Raw genomic sequence first — 15862 nt, 5'->3', positions numbered from 1 at the left:
GTAACACGGAAAATTGAGTTATTGGTCAAGCAATAAAACTAGAAGGTGGCGACTTCACCTTTGTCCTTCTGGCCTCAAAATCAATAGGCTTCCTGGGATCCATGCTAGTATCATATACACCACATTATATGAGCCTAAGTTAAGTTAAACTTAAGTTATCACGTTTACAAGGACTGCAGCAGGATAAGGTGAAAACATGTCACTGTGACCTTTGACCTCAAAATGAATAGGCTTCCTGGGATCCATGCTAGTATGATACACACCAAATTATATGAGCCTAGGTTAAGTTAAACTGAAGTTATCGCGTTTACAAGGAAAAGTTAACGGACGGACAGACAGACAGACGGACGGACACCGAGCGTGATACCATAGTACGTCCCGTCGAGACGGGTGTATATACTAGCACATCAATGATGTGGAGCTCATCCGGCATCTCGCAACGAAATTTAACACAATTTTAATTTCAGCCCAGTTGACACTGTAGTGAATTACATTGGTGACATAAATTGAGGATATAGAATTGAAATTGAGGAAGAAATGACATAGAAGCATTTTTTGTGATCTATGAATAAATTTCATATAAATTAAGCATAAATGATATTCCAGTCAAAATGTCTAAACTCTGTGTAGAACCTTGGTGAACCTCATGTAGCTCTCAGATGGAACAAAAAAAATAAAAAACAGTCAATAATTATATAAGTATTTTTTGTGAGTTTTGAAAATATATGAATAAATTAGCATATTTAATGAGTTTCAAAATTCTGTGTTGAAATTTAGTATCACCACCTAGAGCTATCATATAAAGCAAACAAAATTGAAATTGATCAACAAATGAAGGAGAAAAAACATTTTTTGTGATTTATGAATAAATTTTGCATAAATTAGCATGAATAATTTTCTAGACAAAATTTCAAAATTTTGTGTACTCTTTTGGTGAACCTCATGGAGCTCTACAAGATGGAAGAAAAAAAATCAAAATCGGTCAAAAAATAAAGAAGAAGAAGCATTTTATTTGAATTTTTACAAATATGCATAAATTAATTTCGCATAAATTAGCATAAACATTGTTCTGGTCAATATTTCAAAATTCTGTGTAGAAATTTGGAGAACCTCATAAAGCTCTACCAAATTGAAATTTAGTATCACCACCTAGAGCTATCATATAAAGCAAACAAAATTGAAATTGATCAACAAATGAAGGAGAAAAAACATTTTTTGTGATTTATGAATAAATTTTGCATAAATTAGCATGAATAATTTTCTAGACAAAATTTCAAAATTTTGTGTACAATTTTGGTGAACCTCATGGAGCTCTACAAGATGGAACAAAAAAAATAAAAAACAGTCAATAAATATATATGCATTTTATATTATAAACAATACACATGTACCCCTTCAGTAACCCCTTTCATCTCTGTCAACCCAATGTTATACCCTAATGCACATGCTCTGTATACTTTATTCTGTCCCAAAATTGTGTTCTTCATACTAATCAGTCGCTGATGAACCTTAGGGTGAAACAGTCTGTACGACTAGCTTAGTTAAGCAATCCAACCAATAAATTATTTATAAGCATTTTATCTGAATTTTAAAAATACGCATAAATTAGCATATTTTATGAGTTTCAAAATTCTGTGTAGAAGTTTTGAATCCCCCACCTAATGCTATCATATAAAGCAAACAGAATTGAAATCAGACTTGAAATGATGAAGAAGAAGCATTTTGAAATTCAGTCAACAAATAAAGAAGAGGCATTTTCTGTGATTTATGAATTTTGCATAAATTAGCATAACTAATTTTCTACTCCAAATTTAAAAATTCTGTGTAGAAGTTCGGTGAACCTCATGAATCTCTACAAGATGGAAGAAAAAAAATCAAAATCGGTCAAAAAATAAAGAAGAAGAAGCATTTTATTTGAATTTTTACAAATATGCATAAATTAATTTCGCATAAATTAGCATAAACATTGTTCTGGTCAAAATGTCAAAATTCTGTGTAGAAATTTGGAGAACCTCATAAAGCTCTACCAGATGGAAGCAAAAAATTCAAAATCGGTCAATAAATAAAGAAGAAGCATTTTTGGTGAATTTTGAAAAATGCGCATAAATTAGCATATTTAATGAGTTTCAAAATTCTGTGTAGAAGTTTTGAATCCCCCACCTAGTGCTATCATATAAAGCAAACAGAATTGAAATCGGACTTGAAATGGTGAAAAAGAAGCATTTTGAAATTGTGGATGGACGACAGACGACGGACGCCACGGCATAAGCTCATCCGGCCCTCTAAAAATGATAGTATCCAGTGACAAATGATGTGGGAATTTAAAAATCCACATCCACATCTAATATTTTACCATTTAACCTCATATTAGCATGACAACCATAGGTGACGTAAAAATCCACCATTTAAACATCATATAAGCATGACTTCAACCATAGGTGACGTAATAATCCACTTGATATTACTTGAACACACTGTAATGGCAAACTAAAGGACCATTAGAAACATACAGGTACATTTATTTTGCTATCAAAGCTCTTATAAAGAGCACTGCTGCCTAAATGCAAATCCCAATAAAGAGAGAAGTTAAAAGGGAAGAAAAATATGAACCAATAGAAAGAAATCAGCCAAGCATAACACTGGAAATTTCATCAAAGTCAGATGTAATATAGGAAAGTTATGAAATTATAAGTTTAACATATGAATACTTCCATGTATAAAAATTGATCCTTTTTTATATTTTATTATGCAGTGAAGAGAATCTTCACCGCATCACAGTAAATCATGATGATGATTTAACTAGAAGGAATCTTACCAAGTTTTAAATTAATGGAGGAAAATAATGTACTTCATATTTCACACAATCAAATACATAATAGTGTGTGATGTCATCGGTTTTGTCATGTATACTGCCCATCTATACACAAACACTTACAAATGTCATAACATTCTTACTTTACATCCAAATTTGATAACATTGTTAGTTTAAGCTCGTTTATTTTTCTCAATTGAGTCACATCAAGTTATTGTTGGATGGACTTGACCTTGGAAATGTTTGAATTGTGATTTTGATCAATGTACGTTCAACCTATCCCAATAACAGACTCTATTCTGGACCAGATTCCTACTGCTTAGCCCTAGATCCATCTTACAACAGTAGAGTTGCCAGATCCTGGCCCTCTATATGGGTCTCTGTTACGTTAATCTCACTCTATCCACACATTTGTATGACAGCTCATTTCCTGCAGGTGCATTTTTGAGGACAAAAAGGCTCTCGATGTCTTCTGGATTGGTTAGGACTATAATAGACCATGGAACTGCCTCAGTACCCTGATAATTCATTTTATGATCAATAGAAATCTTCCTCACTGAATAAACAGTTACCAACTTACGGTTTCAATCAACCTTCCACTGAAAATGGTTATAATGTAGCACTGAGAATTCATCTAGCTTTCGGAGAACCAATAAGAACAGAGTTTCAGTTGGGCTTACAGTAGCCTAGCCCCCTATTCTTAGGCCTCATGTAAGCCTGGACCGGTTCTCGAATACCTGCTCCTTCAGCTCCTAGTCCAGATCCCGGCGTCCATCCCATGCTCTGCAGCATACGACTTCCGACATTCCCTGATGATAAGGGCTCCGCCTCCGCTCCCACGGCAACTGGTACAAATAGAAGATAGATGAATATACATGAGGATATTTTTTAGTTTACGTGATGCAATAGGAGATGCAAACATCACGGATGTAGTAAATAAAGAGGCTTTAATAGGAGGTAATAATAAATTGTGAGCAAATTTTCGGCATTACTCCTATGTGTTTAAGATCGCATGCTCGATCTGTAATGAAACTTAGCCGTGAACCAGAATAGCCTGGTGGTTGAGTCGCTGCCCGGCAAGCAGTAGATGACAGGTTCGAATCCCACTGGTTCCAATTTTTTCTGACTTATGATTTTCATTACAGATGGAGCATGCGATCTTAAACACATAGGAGTAATGCCGAAAATTTGTTCACAATCATGGATGTAGTCGAAGCAAGTCAAGTCACAAGGCCGCTGAAGAAAACCTCTCATTGAATCAATACACCTGACTCTGGCCGACGCCAAGGATAAGGCCTGCAAAATGTGGCTTTGAGGCCGGCCTTGACTACATCCCTGCCAAACATCTTGTAACTAATCATTCAAATTGATAAACAAGACATAAAGATAACACATGAAAAAAAAAGGCCAAAACAATGGTTTCAATAAACATGCTAAAAAAAATAACTTCTACTAATAATGCTCTTTACAAAACCGTTTTTAAGGACAACAAAAATAGAGGGGGAAAAAATAGAAAACTAACTAAAAACATGCCAAACCATTAGTTGCATACAGATACAATAAATCCCGTCATGAAAATATGATAGCTATATCTGAATTGCATACAAATAATTATAAATCATTATATTTAAAAAGAAATTGTACAAATACGTCTACCGGTAAAAAAGAAAGCCATAAGCTTTCATCTCCCTCATGCAATGTACCTGTAGTAGTAACTCCAGGCGGGGGTGACTTCCGTCTTCGTTTAGCAAACTGTGGATAGAACGAGGGCCGAGACTTGACGACTGCATCATTCTCCATACTGCCAGTCTGATAATTCAGTACTGTATGCCTGTAAGTTTGAAGGTGAAGAAAGAAAAATACCAAATGATAAAATGTGATTTTGAATATATTTCCATACACTCTAAGAACTGGGTGTAAAAATTTGCTGAACAAAGTCGCTGCTTAAAAAAGTTGAGTGATTTCTTGCTCAATGTTACGTCAAAACATGAAATTTCGCAAATAGCCACTACAGTTCCCATCGTGTGAAATGATCACTTACTCTTCGAGTAAAATATAACACGATGATTGGTGAAATTTGACTTACTGTTGGGTAAAGTCAGTATTTTTTCTCAACATCCATGTTGTCATTTATTTTTTGCACTTGTTTTACTCATAATGTTGAGTAAACTGTCGGCACGCGCACTTACTCTAAGAATTATGTATAAAAATTTGCTGAGCAACGTCGCTGCCTAAAAAAAGTTGAGTAATTTCTTGGTCAATTTTGCATTAAAACATGACATTTCGCAAAATATGCACTACCATTGTGTCAAATGTAAATAGAGAATCACCCATACTTCAAGTAAAAAAACATCACGATGATTGGTGAAATTTGACTTACTGTTGGGTAAAGTCTGTATATTTTCTCAACATCCATGGTATAATTGATTTGTTTGCACCTTGTTTGTGAAAATATTTTACACAACCTGTGTGTCACGTTTTACCCAACAACAAACATGTTCCCTTTTTACCCAACATTAATATTTAACATTTTACATTCCCCATTGTGTCAAATATTCTTCACACTTGTTGAGTAAAATACTGCACATTTATTGGAAAAAATATTTTACACAACTTGCCCTGAGCAAAGTTTTACTCCAATGATAAACATGTTCCCTTTTTACGTAGGTAAAGGGTAAAATTTTACCCAATACTGAGTTATTATTTTTTAGAGTGTATAACTTGTATATTTATGTAGGAAATGAAACAAGATCCTTGGAAACTGTTATCTCATAAAATGAAGATCTAGAGAGATAAATGTCATTAAAGGCAACGAATGGCCCTATCAAGACGACCTCATGTGAGGAACATAGCATTTTCCTCTGATTTATTGTCATGTTGTATTAAGGCAACATGGTGTCTGTCAACTCTCATGAGTACTGGGCGAAAACTGAGGAAGAAGTTCATTGTGCAAGATTTTCTGATTTAATGCCATATTAAGCCAATATCATATCAACGCAATACACAACACGTTCAAAATACGGGTCTTGCATGTCTTCACAATCTCATTAACACTGGGCACAAACTGAAGAAGTACTTGGATCTGCAAGACTTGCAAAAGACAGCACTCAATTATAAAAGAAAAATTTGCAACAGACAGTCTGACTAAACCCCCCCACCCCGAATACAGATTTCTACCTTTTCATACTTTGTTTGACGGTGAATAACGATCCACATCTTTCACCCAATAACCTACCTAGTCTTGGTCAAGACTGATTTGCTCTTTTGTCCCCCTCCTTCTGTTCTAACATCCAGTGCATACATGGAAGCCAGCTGGAATACTTGGTTTTTCTCCTTTGATTTTGTCGAATGAAGACTAAGCCTGTTTGTCAAGAATAGGGAGAAAAATCAAATCATACAAGTAGTCCAATCACTGATAGATACATTCAATTTTAGAACACAGAAGGTGATGCAAAGCTGTGAGTAGCAAGAAGGAAATGGATAAAAAATGGGGGTAAGTAGATGTACTAGATTATGCAAGTAGTCACATGTATTGGAACGCCAGTGCTATCAAGTATGTACTCACCACAGCCCTGTATTTTCCATTGAAAAAACTACCTAATTTGAACAGGTAGATATAATGTACCATAACAACAACATATATAAGCTTTTTCAGGCCTAAGTTTTCTTGTGCTTTGGCTTCTCTACAAAAACGCCAAAAAGATAGTTTGGGGCTAAGCTTAGCATGGGAATAAAGATTGAGGCGCAAAAAGCCAAAAGCAATAGAATACATCTTATATACATGTATTAGAGTATTTTTTTCCATTTACCCATGTTTTGATTGATATTTCCCTAACATCATTATACTCATTCTGAGTGAAAAAAAAGATTTCATCCTCATAATAATGAAATGGGTGAGTGTGATATTATCCCTCTTTTTTCACTCTAGATGAGAATGAAGGTCTAAAATTTCTGAACTGAAGTCAAAGATAAATGAAAGAAGTTGCAGTAAACACTAATTTCACAAGAAAAAACCCCCCAAGATTGTCACTATATCATCATAGATCTAGTACAGTTATCTAAACTGAACTTTGTTTAATTATGAAACCCATTTAGCCGAAAGCGATCAAACTGTATATCGCTAACACAGATTAGCACATGTGGGACAGTGTTTGATTACTGCTTGGAAAAACACACAACAGTTTGCTCCAATTCTTTGATACATATTTTTCATTCATGCAAATAGACTGTATAGACCAGGGGTTCTCAAACTACGGCCCGCGGGCCGGATCCGGCCCGCAGAGCTTCTCTATCCGGCCCGCGAGACTCTGCTGGGGTTTTTTTTAATCACTAAAGTCACAATATGAAACAAAGCTCAATATGATTACATTGTGTATCCATGTAGACCTAACCGTAATAAAAGTAATGGCAGTCAAATTAATTTGACATTTAAACAAAGTTTAGTGGAGTCTTTTCTGTCTGTTCGATCTACTTATTAGATGACCAGCGCTGTTCTCACCATGTTTGGATCTACATACAGGTGTGAAAGTGCATTTTCCACAATGAACATTTTAAAGAACTAACTCATACCGAAGTACCTTGACAGGGGCCGCGGAACGGTTTTCAAAGTGGGGGGGGGCGCTGGCCATGCAAAAAATCACAATCGTATGGTCATTTTTACGTTTATATAAATGGTTTTGGAAAAAAGTGGGGGGCTGAAGCCCCCCCCCCCCCCCCGCTTCCGCGGCCCCTGCTTGACCAGTGAACATTTGCACCAGTGCCTTCGTCTGGTAATTACACCTTTTGTGCCAAGGTTCAAGCAACTTGTTGCTGACAGACTGTCACTTTTCCCATATTGAAAGTGATCAAAAGACTGACATCCTTGTTAGAGTCTACAACAGACATACTCTATTATTCATTATACTTTGACTGCAAAAATATTGATACTTCAAGACATAATCTGTCTCCCCAATACCAGTTATGTATACTAGGTAAAATCTAGATTCCTTCTAACAAAGTGCTGCAATTTTGTTATCATTAATATTGACTCTCGCTGTATTTTGAAATCTTTTTTAATTTTGCCTGCGTTCTGTATGAAACTGTTATAAATTTGTTGGAATAAAAGCTCCCAAAATAAGGGCCAGATTATAGAGCATCTAGGACCCCGACCGCAAGGGTCTTTGCGCTTCGCGCACATTTTTGTCTAAGTATCCACTTCACCCTGGCCCTTTCAGGTTTACTTGGAGTCTCATCTGGCCCTTCAAAGAAAAAGTTTGAGAACCCCTGGTATAGACACTTGGTTTGTCATTTTATTGGATTCTGTATGAAACTGATTTTAAAATCGTTAAACATAACTGGCAATTAGATTGTGGGCGCGTCGTGGTCTAGTGGTTCTGACTGTCGCCTTTCAAACAGAGGGTCGTTGGTTCAAATCCTAGCCGTGGCGTGTTTTCCTTCAGCAAGAAATTTATCCACACTGTGTTGCACTCGACCCAGGCGAGGTAAATGGGTACCAGCAGGGAGTAATTCCTCAAAAAGCTGTGCACACCAGAATCGGAAGACTAGCTTAGCCGGGGTAATATACGAGCGCCTTGAGCATCTAGCAAGGTGGACACGTGCGCTATACAAATCCTATATTATTATTATTATTAATTACTTACTCTTGTTCAAATGGATTGTGAAGAAAGCGAACAATTTTCTCATTGAAGGATGCCAAGCTTGATTTCTTTAGCCTCTGAAAAATGACAAAGGAGATAATTATGTTGAAAGGTTAGTGTCAAATTATATTGTGTATTTACATGCAGCATGGCAAAGGAGATAATGATGAAGACTATACAATATACTATACAGTGCGTCCCACAAAAAACGAAACCGAGATTTATTGATGATTTATTATAACTTATTTACAAATACTATAGACAAATGACCTACCATTTTAAAGCTTAGAGTTAGAATCTCCTCTTTCATCTGAAATTACCCATAATATTTCTTATTCACGCATGAGTGAGCAAAAACAATTTGAAGAGGGGTTACCAAAAAGTCACTTGGCAGGCTGTATCTGGGTTTCTATAAGAAAACCACATTTTAAAAAAGTTCAATATCTGCTCTTTAATTTGATACCTCAATTACAAAAAATGGTCAAGAAATAACAAAGTTCTGGATATTTGAAATAAGGCTTGAATTTCAATAATTTCATGAAATTTAATAAAATTATGGAAATACAAGCATTGTTTCGAGGGAACAGAACTTTTTTACTCCTTGACCATTTTCTGTGATTAAGGTATCAAATAAAAGAGCAGATATTGAACTTTTTAGGCATGTGATTTTCTTTTTGAAATACAAATGAGTTTTTGGTATCCTTTCTTCAAATTGTTTTTGCTCACTCATGCGTGAATGAGGAATAATTAAAGTAATTTTAGATGAGAGGAGATTCTAAGCTTTACATTGGTAGGTAATTTGTCTATTGTATATATGATTAAGTTATGATAAATCATCGCTAAATCTCGGTTTCGTTTTTTGTGGGACGCACTGTATATATAACTCTAGATAACAGGCTATTAAGAGTTAAAATAACAAAAAGACAAAGGGGTGGGGAGTTCCAGGGGTGAGAGTTCTTAGTAAAATCAACATTCTGGATGCAGGGGAAATTTTTTTATAAAAATTCAATAAAAGAGCGTGCACATTGGTAATATCAGTTCAAATATTCAATCTTTTATTTTAAACCATCATCAGGAGCTGAGCTTGTATGATACAACAGGTAATATACTGGTTACATAGGGAAAAGTACCTATTAAATTTTGTCTATCAACACAATATTCAATATTATCAGTTAAAATAATTCACCGAAAACTTGAGGTCAACAAATATCTCAAATTTCTGAATATTTTTAAGTCTGATTCATGTTCATTATGCAATAACTCTGCTGAAATTACAGAATATTTATTTTGGGATTGTCCAATTACTCAAGATTTTATTATGGATGTTTAATGTTTTATTTTAGAGGATAAGGTTACTTTAAGTCAAAATAATTTTTTATTTGGATTTTATGGAAATATAGGCGTTCAATCTAATTTCATTATTTTCTATGCCAAATATCATATCTTTTCACACAAATCCAGAAAAAAACACTATCATTAAATGCTTTTAAATCTAGGTTAAATTACTACCATTCCACTAAACACAATATTTATGTTGAAAATAATAAATTTGTATCATTTGATAATAGATGGAGATATATATTTTGATGTAGATGAATTATTTTGATTATGCTGTATATTCAAATCATACATTGTTGTACATTATTTATGTATATAATTATGGTACTTTACATTATATTGCTTTATAAAAATATGGTTGAAAGACATTTTGAAATAAATATCTGATAAAGAAAAAAATAACTTAATTTGTACAAGAGTCCCACATACCTTAGCTTTAAGCCTTTGTCTGCATCCTCTCATGATGGAAGAAGGCTCCTCTAAGCCATGACAACCTCGTAATTTTGAGTGAAAAGCTAGGGAAATAAGAAACCAATATTATAAGCCAAATATTGTTTTCTTTGCATTCATTTGCCTCAGTATATTTTCCTTTAGAACATATAAATGACATAAAGGTAACAATAGGAGAAAATGTGAACATAACCTGTAATTCATTCACCGATCTTCACAAAGTTTTTCTTTATTAATTTATTTATTTAAAACGGTTTATTTCAACAAGGGTATCTATAGCGGCAGAAAGGCCGAATCGCATAACCCTTTACAATCATTTACAAAAAATACAATCAACATCAAATTTTTAAAAAGCTCAAACGGAAACAGCTACATTACATATATTATGTCACTAGTAGAAAAAAACAATCACTAGAACATCAGAACAAATATGAATTTAAATTATGCTTTTGATTAGTGGACTTGTCTTTAGTCATCTAAAAATTCTACAGAAAAGGGGGACTAAAATGATAATTTTAGTATATAACAAGAAAAAAGTGAAGTGAATGAGAGACAACACTTACACCTCTGTGCAGGCTTTGATAGATGTTGAAAGCTACCGCTGAGAATACTATTAAAGGTTTGATCCTGCTCATACTCCTCTAGAGTCTTACTGTCCCACCATGGAACCACGCTAGGTATACCTGACACAGTCCCTGGCTCATGGAAGAAATCACTCTGCTCATCATCACCTGAACAAGGTAAGTAAAGAAAATTTATTTTAATGATACAAAAATAATGCCAACAACAACATGAACAACATCAATATTTATTCATAAATCAACAGGGTGCCTGATACAGTCACTGGCTCCTGAAAGAAATAACTCTGCTCATCATCATCACCGGTACACAAAAGGAAATGATAATTAGTTCACTCAATGATAAAAATAAAACAAACAACATTAACAATAATGGATATTATAGTGCAAGCATTAGTCAACAAGGCACACTACATGTATAACCCTGGCCTTGCCCTTGGTATGAAGTATTTATTTTAAGTGTTCACTGTTCACAGCTTTCAAGAATTTCTCCCTGCCAGTACCTTTCACTCTCGGGTGGAGAGCGGCAAATGTAAATCTCATGTCTTGCATAAACATCAAAATATTGTTTGAAAAAGTTCAACATTATCAACCATACACATGTACATATTCATTAGAAAGAGGGAGAGCGTGAGAGGCGGGGGGGGGGGGGTAGAGGGCGGAGAATGGGTGTTCAGTCTGACAAGGCTAAATTAACCCACGGCCATGAAGGCCATGGCCGTGGTTGCCGATTCAATGGCTTCGTTGGCCTTGGAGATTTGTTGTGCTGTGCCCTTTTTCATTTTCTACTCTTGTATCATTCTATAATGATGTGTCCCAGATAGAAAAGTCACCTTCCACTAAAATGAAGAAATTTAAGCTCTTGGGGTGTTTCACAAAGCTGAAAGTATGACTAAGAGTAAACACTTAGGTTTCAGTTGTGTGCGGTATTTTACCCTTCACCAATTGGTCAAAACTAGTGCTCAAGACACGCACTACCATGTATACATCAATCAGACTACGCATTGAATAACACGTGCACGTTGGCATTTAAGTATGAGTCTCAGTCACACCTAATGCTTTGTGAAACACCCCCCCACCTGGGGCACGTTTCACAAAGTACTTGCAACTGTTGCAACTTTGCCACTATGGCATCTACCATGGAAACTTTGATTATGATTGGCTGCTGAGCCCTGTTACCATAGTAGTTGCCATTATGGCAAAGTTACAATAGTTGCAAGTCCTTTATGAAACGGGCCCCTACTGGTCTGTAGAAAATGCATTTAATGTCTTAAGCATGGTCTTACCTTCTCTTCCTTCATCATTTGTGTAGCCATCATCTTCATCCTCTTCTTCTTCGCTAGATGACATGTAACTGCTACTCGTTTCCCTAAAATTCAAAGATAAGAATTTTCCAGGATTTACAATCTAGTGCCTTGTTAATTTTTACTACATGTATAGCAGAAATAGTGAATAAAAAGAAAATATTATGTATCATTATCATTGACTTCTAAAACAATACAAAGTACAGGCAAGCTATTGGTACATGGACATTACATTATACATGTGTGTAAATTTGTTAGAAGGTAATTGTGAAATAGTTCAACAAAATAAGGAGATATCATTTGAAAATAAACCTTTACATCTTCCAACCCAAGCTATTGGTGGATACATAACAATACCATGTATACGTAAATAAAGTTTGTCATACAATTTTCCATCAGTACAGGGGACTTTCTATCTCTCCTAGAATACAATTGGTTTGGACTTTTGATAATGACATTATAAGACCGATTGCAATCACTATGAAATAATCACCAAATTACTTCCTCTATATTCTCTTCATGAAGGAAATAACTATTATCATAACTTAAGTTACATGTATAAAAAAAAAAAACCACATATGGGCAATTCCATAGGTTGGTGGACATGAGCTCAATGTGTCTTTGTACATATAGCCCATCTGAACCGTAACGTGAGTAACCACTTTATCTGCACCCCTTGTTAAAACCATGTGTTCTTTATTTTTTTAATTATATACAAATTTGTCTCCCTAATATACTTCTTTGAAATGGATATAATCAACTTTCATAAAAGCCTTGCATGAGGACACTTTTCACTTATGTCCACTTTTCATTTTATGCATGTCCAAATCATGTAACATGAGTAACCGACATATTTCAAAGATTTGCCAGGAGCATAATGAAATTTCCCAAGTTTTGTTTTTATACAAAGGATAGTCAGACTGTGTACTATGTTGTGATAAAGAGATGTTTAGTTCCTTTCAATAATAATGGAGTTACAGCTCCAAGTATGAGTCAAGGTGTCTCCAAGTGTAACGGGAGTAACCGTGGAATAGCCCATATACCCACCTTGCAGATGATCATGTACATGTACAACTGCATGTTGAAGAAGCAATAAAATTTATTAAAAAAAGAGCCTACCCCAAAATGAAAGAGAACTGATGAAACGTGTCATGGAGATAAATCAAATATACTCACTCATTCTTTGGTGTTAAAGGTTGTCTCATTGTAACATCACTATCATTACTAGAGCAATCCATGTTTTTACTCTCTGCAACTTCTGTAGAAGTTGCACCATCAGAGCTGGATGATTGAGTTCTTTCCTTTGAAACAGGTTTCCCTGTCACTGCAATACCACTGTCAGTTCCTACTTTATCCTGCTTTCTTGAGCACACTTCTTTGTCTTCGGCAATGTTTATGGAGGTTTCGGCTGGCCTCGACAGGTCCATCGGGTCAAGCTTCGGCTTCAATTTGGCACCAGTTTTTGAGGATTTAGCAAGGAGAATATCAAAGTCAAACTCCCCTTTCATCTTGGGCGTGTCGTCGGTCTTGTCCAGTTTCCTTGGACGCACTTTCTTGACACAAGGGCGCTTGTGGCAAATTTCCGGCACAAAGTCTGGCATCAAGGAGCTGCGGACCATGCAACCCGAACCCGATGGTATCGAATCCACGACCATACGTTTGAAACGTTTCTTGCGTTTATTGACATTTTTCTTGAGCATGGTGTGGTTTTCCGTGACCGAGTCCGATTCGCCATAGAGGTTGCTTGATGAAGTCATATTGAGGGATGACAAGCGTTTCATCATGGTGGTATCATCCGAGCCGGACTCGCTTTGATTCTGTTGCTGCTGAGACGATACATTGTCCATATAGTCTTTCAAGGCTTCATCCAGACTTGAATCGGATCCTTCGCTGTACTTGATGGCATGCTCCCATATAGGATTTGGATCCAGTCGCCTCTTTCGTCCCCTTCTCTTCCTAGACTGACGTCGTACCGACTTGGGGCTATTGAAGTCAGAGGTCAGGCAATCCTTACCAGAACTAAGCTTAGATGCCATTCTAAATCTTGATGGTCCCTTTTTACAGTTGAGGGCTGTAAAAAACTTCACTGTGTTGAACTCTTTGACACACACCCTTCTGGTAAGGCCATCTTGTATTCACTGATGAAAGAAATAAAGAAAATGATTGAATGTCAACAATCGATGCACTTTCTAAAACTTTAAACAATCTTAAATCATTATTAATTGACCATCAGATATCATACAGGTGTATGCTCCACATACAGTATATGAGGAAAATGAGAGAAGAATAAATACCTAGAGACTGGAAAAGGAGAGCAAGACCTCAATACAGGTATGTCCCCTCCTCTAAAATTGAAAATTAGAAATTAGATATTGAATTCATTTCTTTAACTTACATGTATATCCAAGTCCAACTCACAGTCACACCCACACAAACACACACCCACATCAAAGATTCTAAGCATGAAAAAAAAACTTAAAAATATAATTTTACAAAAATCATACAAGATCAACAATGAATAATAATTCATCAATAAGTGAACAGGTATTCCTCAAAATACAAAAAATAGCATTTGAAAACAGCCCCCGCACAGTGGCAAATTGTATAGAACGGATAGTGGAGCGTTCAACAATAGAGGACGTGTACATTTTGCTTATTACATGACGTCATCCAGCCACTGCCGAGAGCCAATTTATGAATGTAAATATAGTAAGCATGCGCAGTGCAAGCCTTCCATTGCCCCACACAGTATTCTACCAAAACAAGTGTACAATTCTCTATCACCTCGTACCAAATTCGACCTGGAATTTCACTTTCCTATATTTTATATGAATTATGAAAGGTATTCTCGGAGGATCTATTTTCTAACCAATACCGCACAGGTAAGTGAATTTTGATTACTTCTTGCTTTTCCGTCAAAATCTTACGAATTAGCGTCGATATGGCATCATGTTTGTTCGCGTTTGTAGAGTCTATCGCAACGTGCACAAAGTCGATTGATTTCCGGGTTTCGGAGCGACACGTGAATATGCATGAAATTGCTGAGTCTCGATAATTTTCAATCGATACTGGAACGATCCGATCACAAACCGAGACCATTTCCCGCGTAGACAATGTGACCGGATATCGTTGTTGCTATTGATACTTTCGCACGAAGTCCGAGGGAATTATTTTGGCGACCATGTAGTCATGACGTGATCTGCGCGATTAACCAATCAGCGGTCTCCGATTCGCTGAGCGGAGACAGTCTATCCATTGTACACAGTCTATGGACGATTTACTTCTGTGCCCCGAAAGGTAGGAATGGAGCCCCAAAAATTTTACAAAAAATCTAAAATGGAGCCCCCCCAAAAAAAGTAATTTTTTCCCTGATCGGGAGTATCTTGTACTGTGCTCGAGTGACTGTTTTTTTTATTGAATATTTATTGAAAATAAAGCGTATAATCAACAAAATATACAAATATATCATCAAGATAATTACAACCAAACATAGCAATGAACACATTACAGTGCATAAATGAGAAGAAAATTAACCTTTGTTTTTAGCGAAATTGCTTTAAAATAAACAAATTTAACGTTGAGGATCTTATTTGGAAATTTTTAGTGATAAATAAAATATTTTAACAAAAGAAAATGTAGGTACCGGTAATAAGAAATCTTAGCTAGGGCTTGTTTTCTAACTCTGCGCTGAATTCCGAGCTATGCGTGCATTAGACAGCTGGCAGCCGTCTGTTTCAAGGAGTT

The 15862-nt window shown here is 35.7% G+C and overlaps 1 protein-coding gene across 1 annotated transcript; it reads right to left on the bottom strand.

The window, feature by feature from the left end:
* Nucleotides 1-565: 565 nt before the first annotated feature.
* On the bottom strand, nucleotides 566-14252 carry LOC129264460 (G patch domain-containing protein 2-like). Its single transcript, XM_064102637.1, has 8 exons — nucleotides 13295-14252; nucleotides 12101-12183; nucleotides 10800-10967; nucleotides 10216-10301; nucleotides 8452-8525; nucleotides 6048-6173; nucleotides 4516-4643; nucleotides 566-3657 (listed from the first exon to the last, which is right to left on the bottom strand). Exons 1-8 carry the CDS (start codon nucleotides 14152-14154, stop codon nucleotides 3479-3481), a joined length of 1704 nt encoding a protein of 567 aa, XP_063958707.1. The 5' UTR covers nucleotides 14155-14252; the 3' UTR covers nucleotides 566-3478.
* Between the last annotated feature and the right edge of the window lie 1610 nt (nucleotides 14253-15862).

This window comes from Lytechinus pictus, chromosome 7 (assembly GCF_037042905.1).
Source record: "Lytechinus pictus isolate F3 Inbred chromosome 7, Lp3.0, whole genome shotgun sequence".
Lineage (NCBI taxonomy): Eukaryota > Metazoa > Echinodermata > Echinoidea > Temnopleuroida > Toxopneustidae > Lytechinus > Lytechinus pictus.
Note: the sequence above shows the minus strand (reverse complement) of the source record. Positions and strands in the feature narration are given on the sequence as shown.

Excerpts from the sequence above, each read along its gene's own strand:
- LOC129264460 (XM_064102637.1), bottom strand. The coding sequence starts at position 14,154 with ATGGCATCTAAGCTTAGTTCTGGTAAGGATTGCCTGACCTCTGACTTC. Across the intron at positions 8,526-10,215 it reads GACAAAGGCTTAAAGCTAAG|AGGCTAAAGAAATCAAGCTT; the intron begins GTATGTGGGACT and ends GTCATTTTTCAG. Across the intron at positions 6,174-8,451 it reads CACAATCCATTTGAACAAGA|GCTTAGTCTTCATTCGACAA; the intron begins GTAAGTAATTAA and ends CTTGACAAACAG.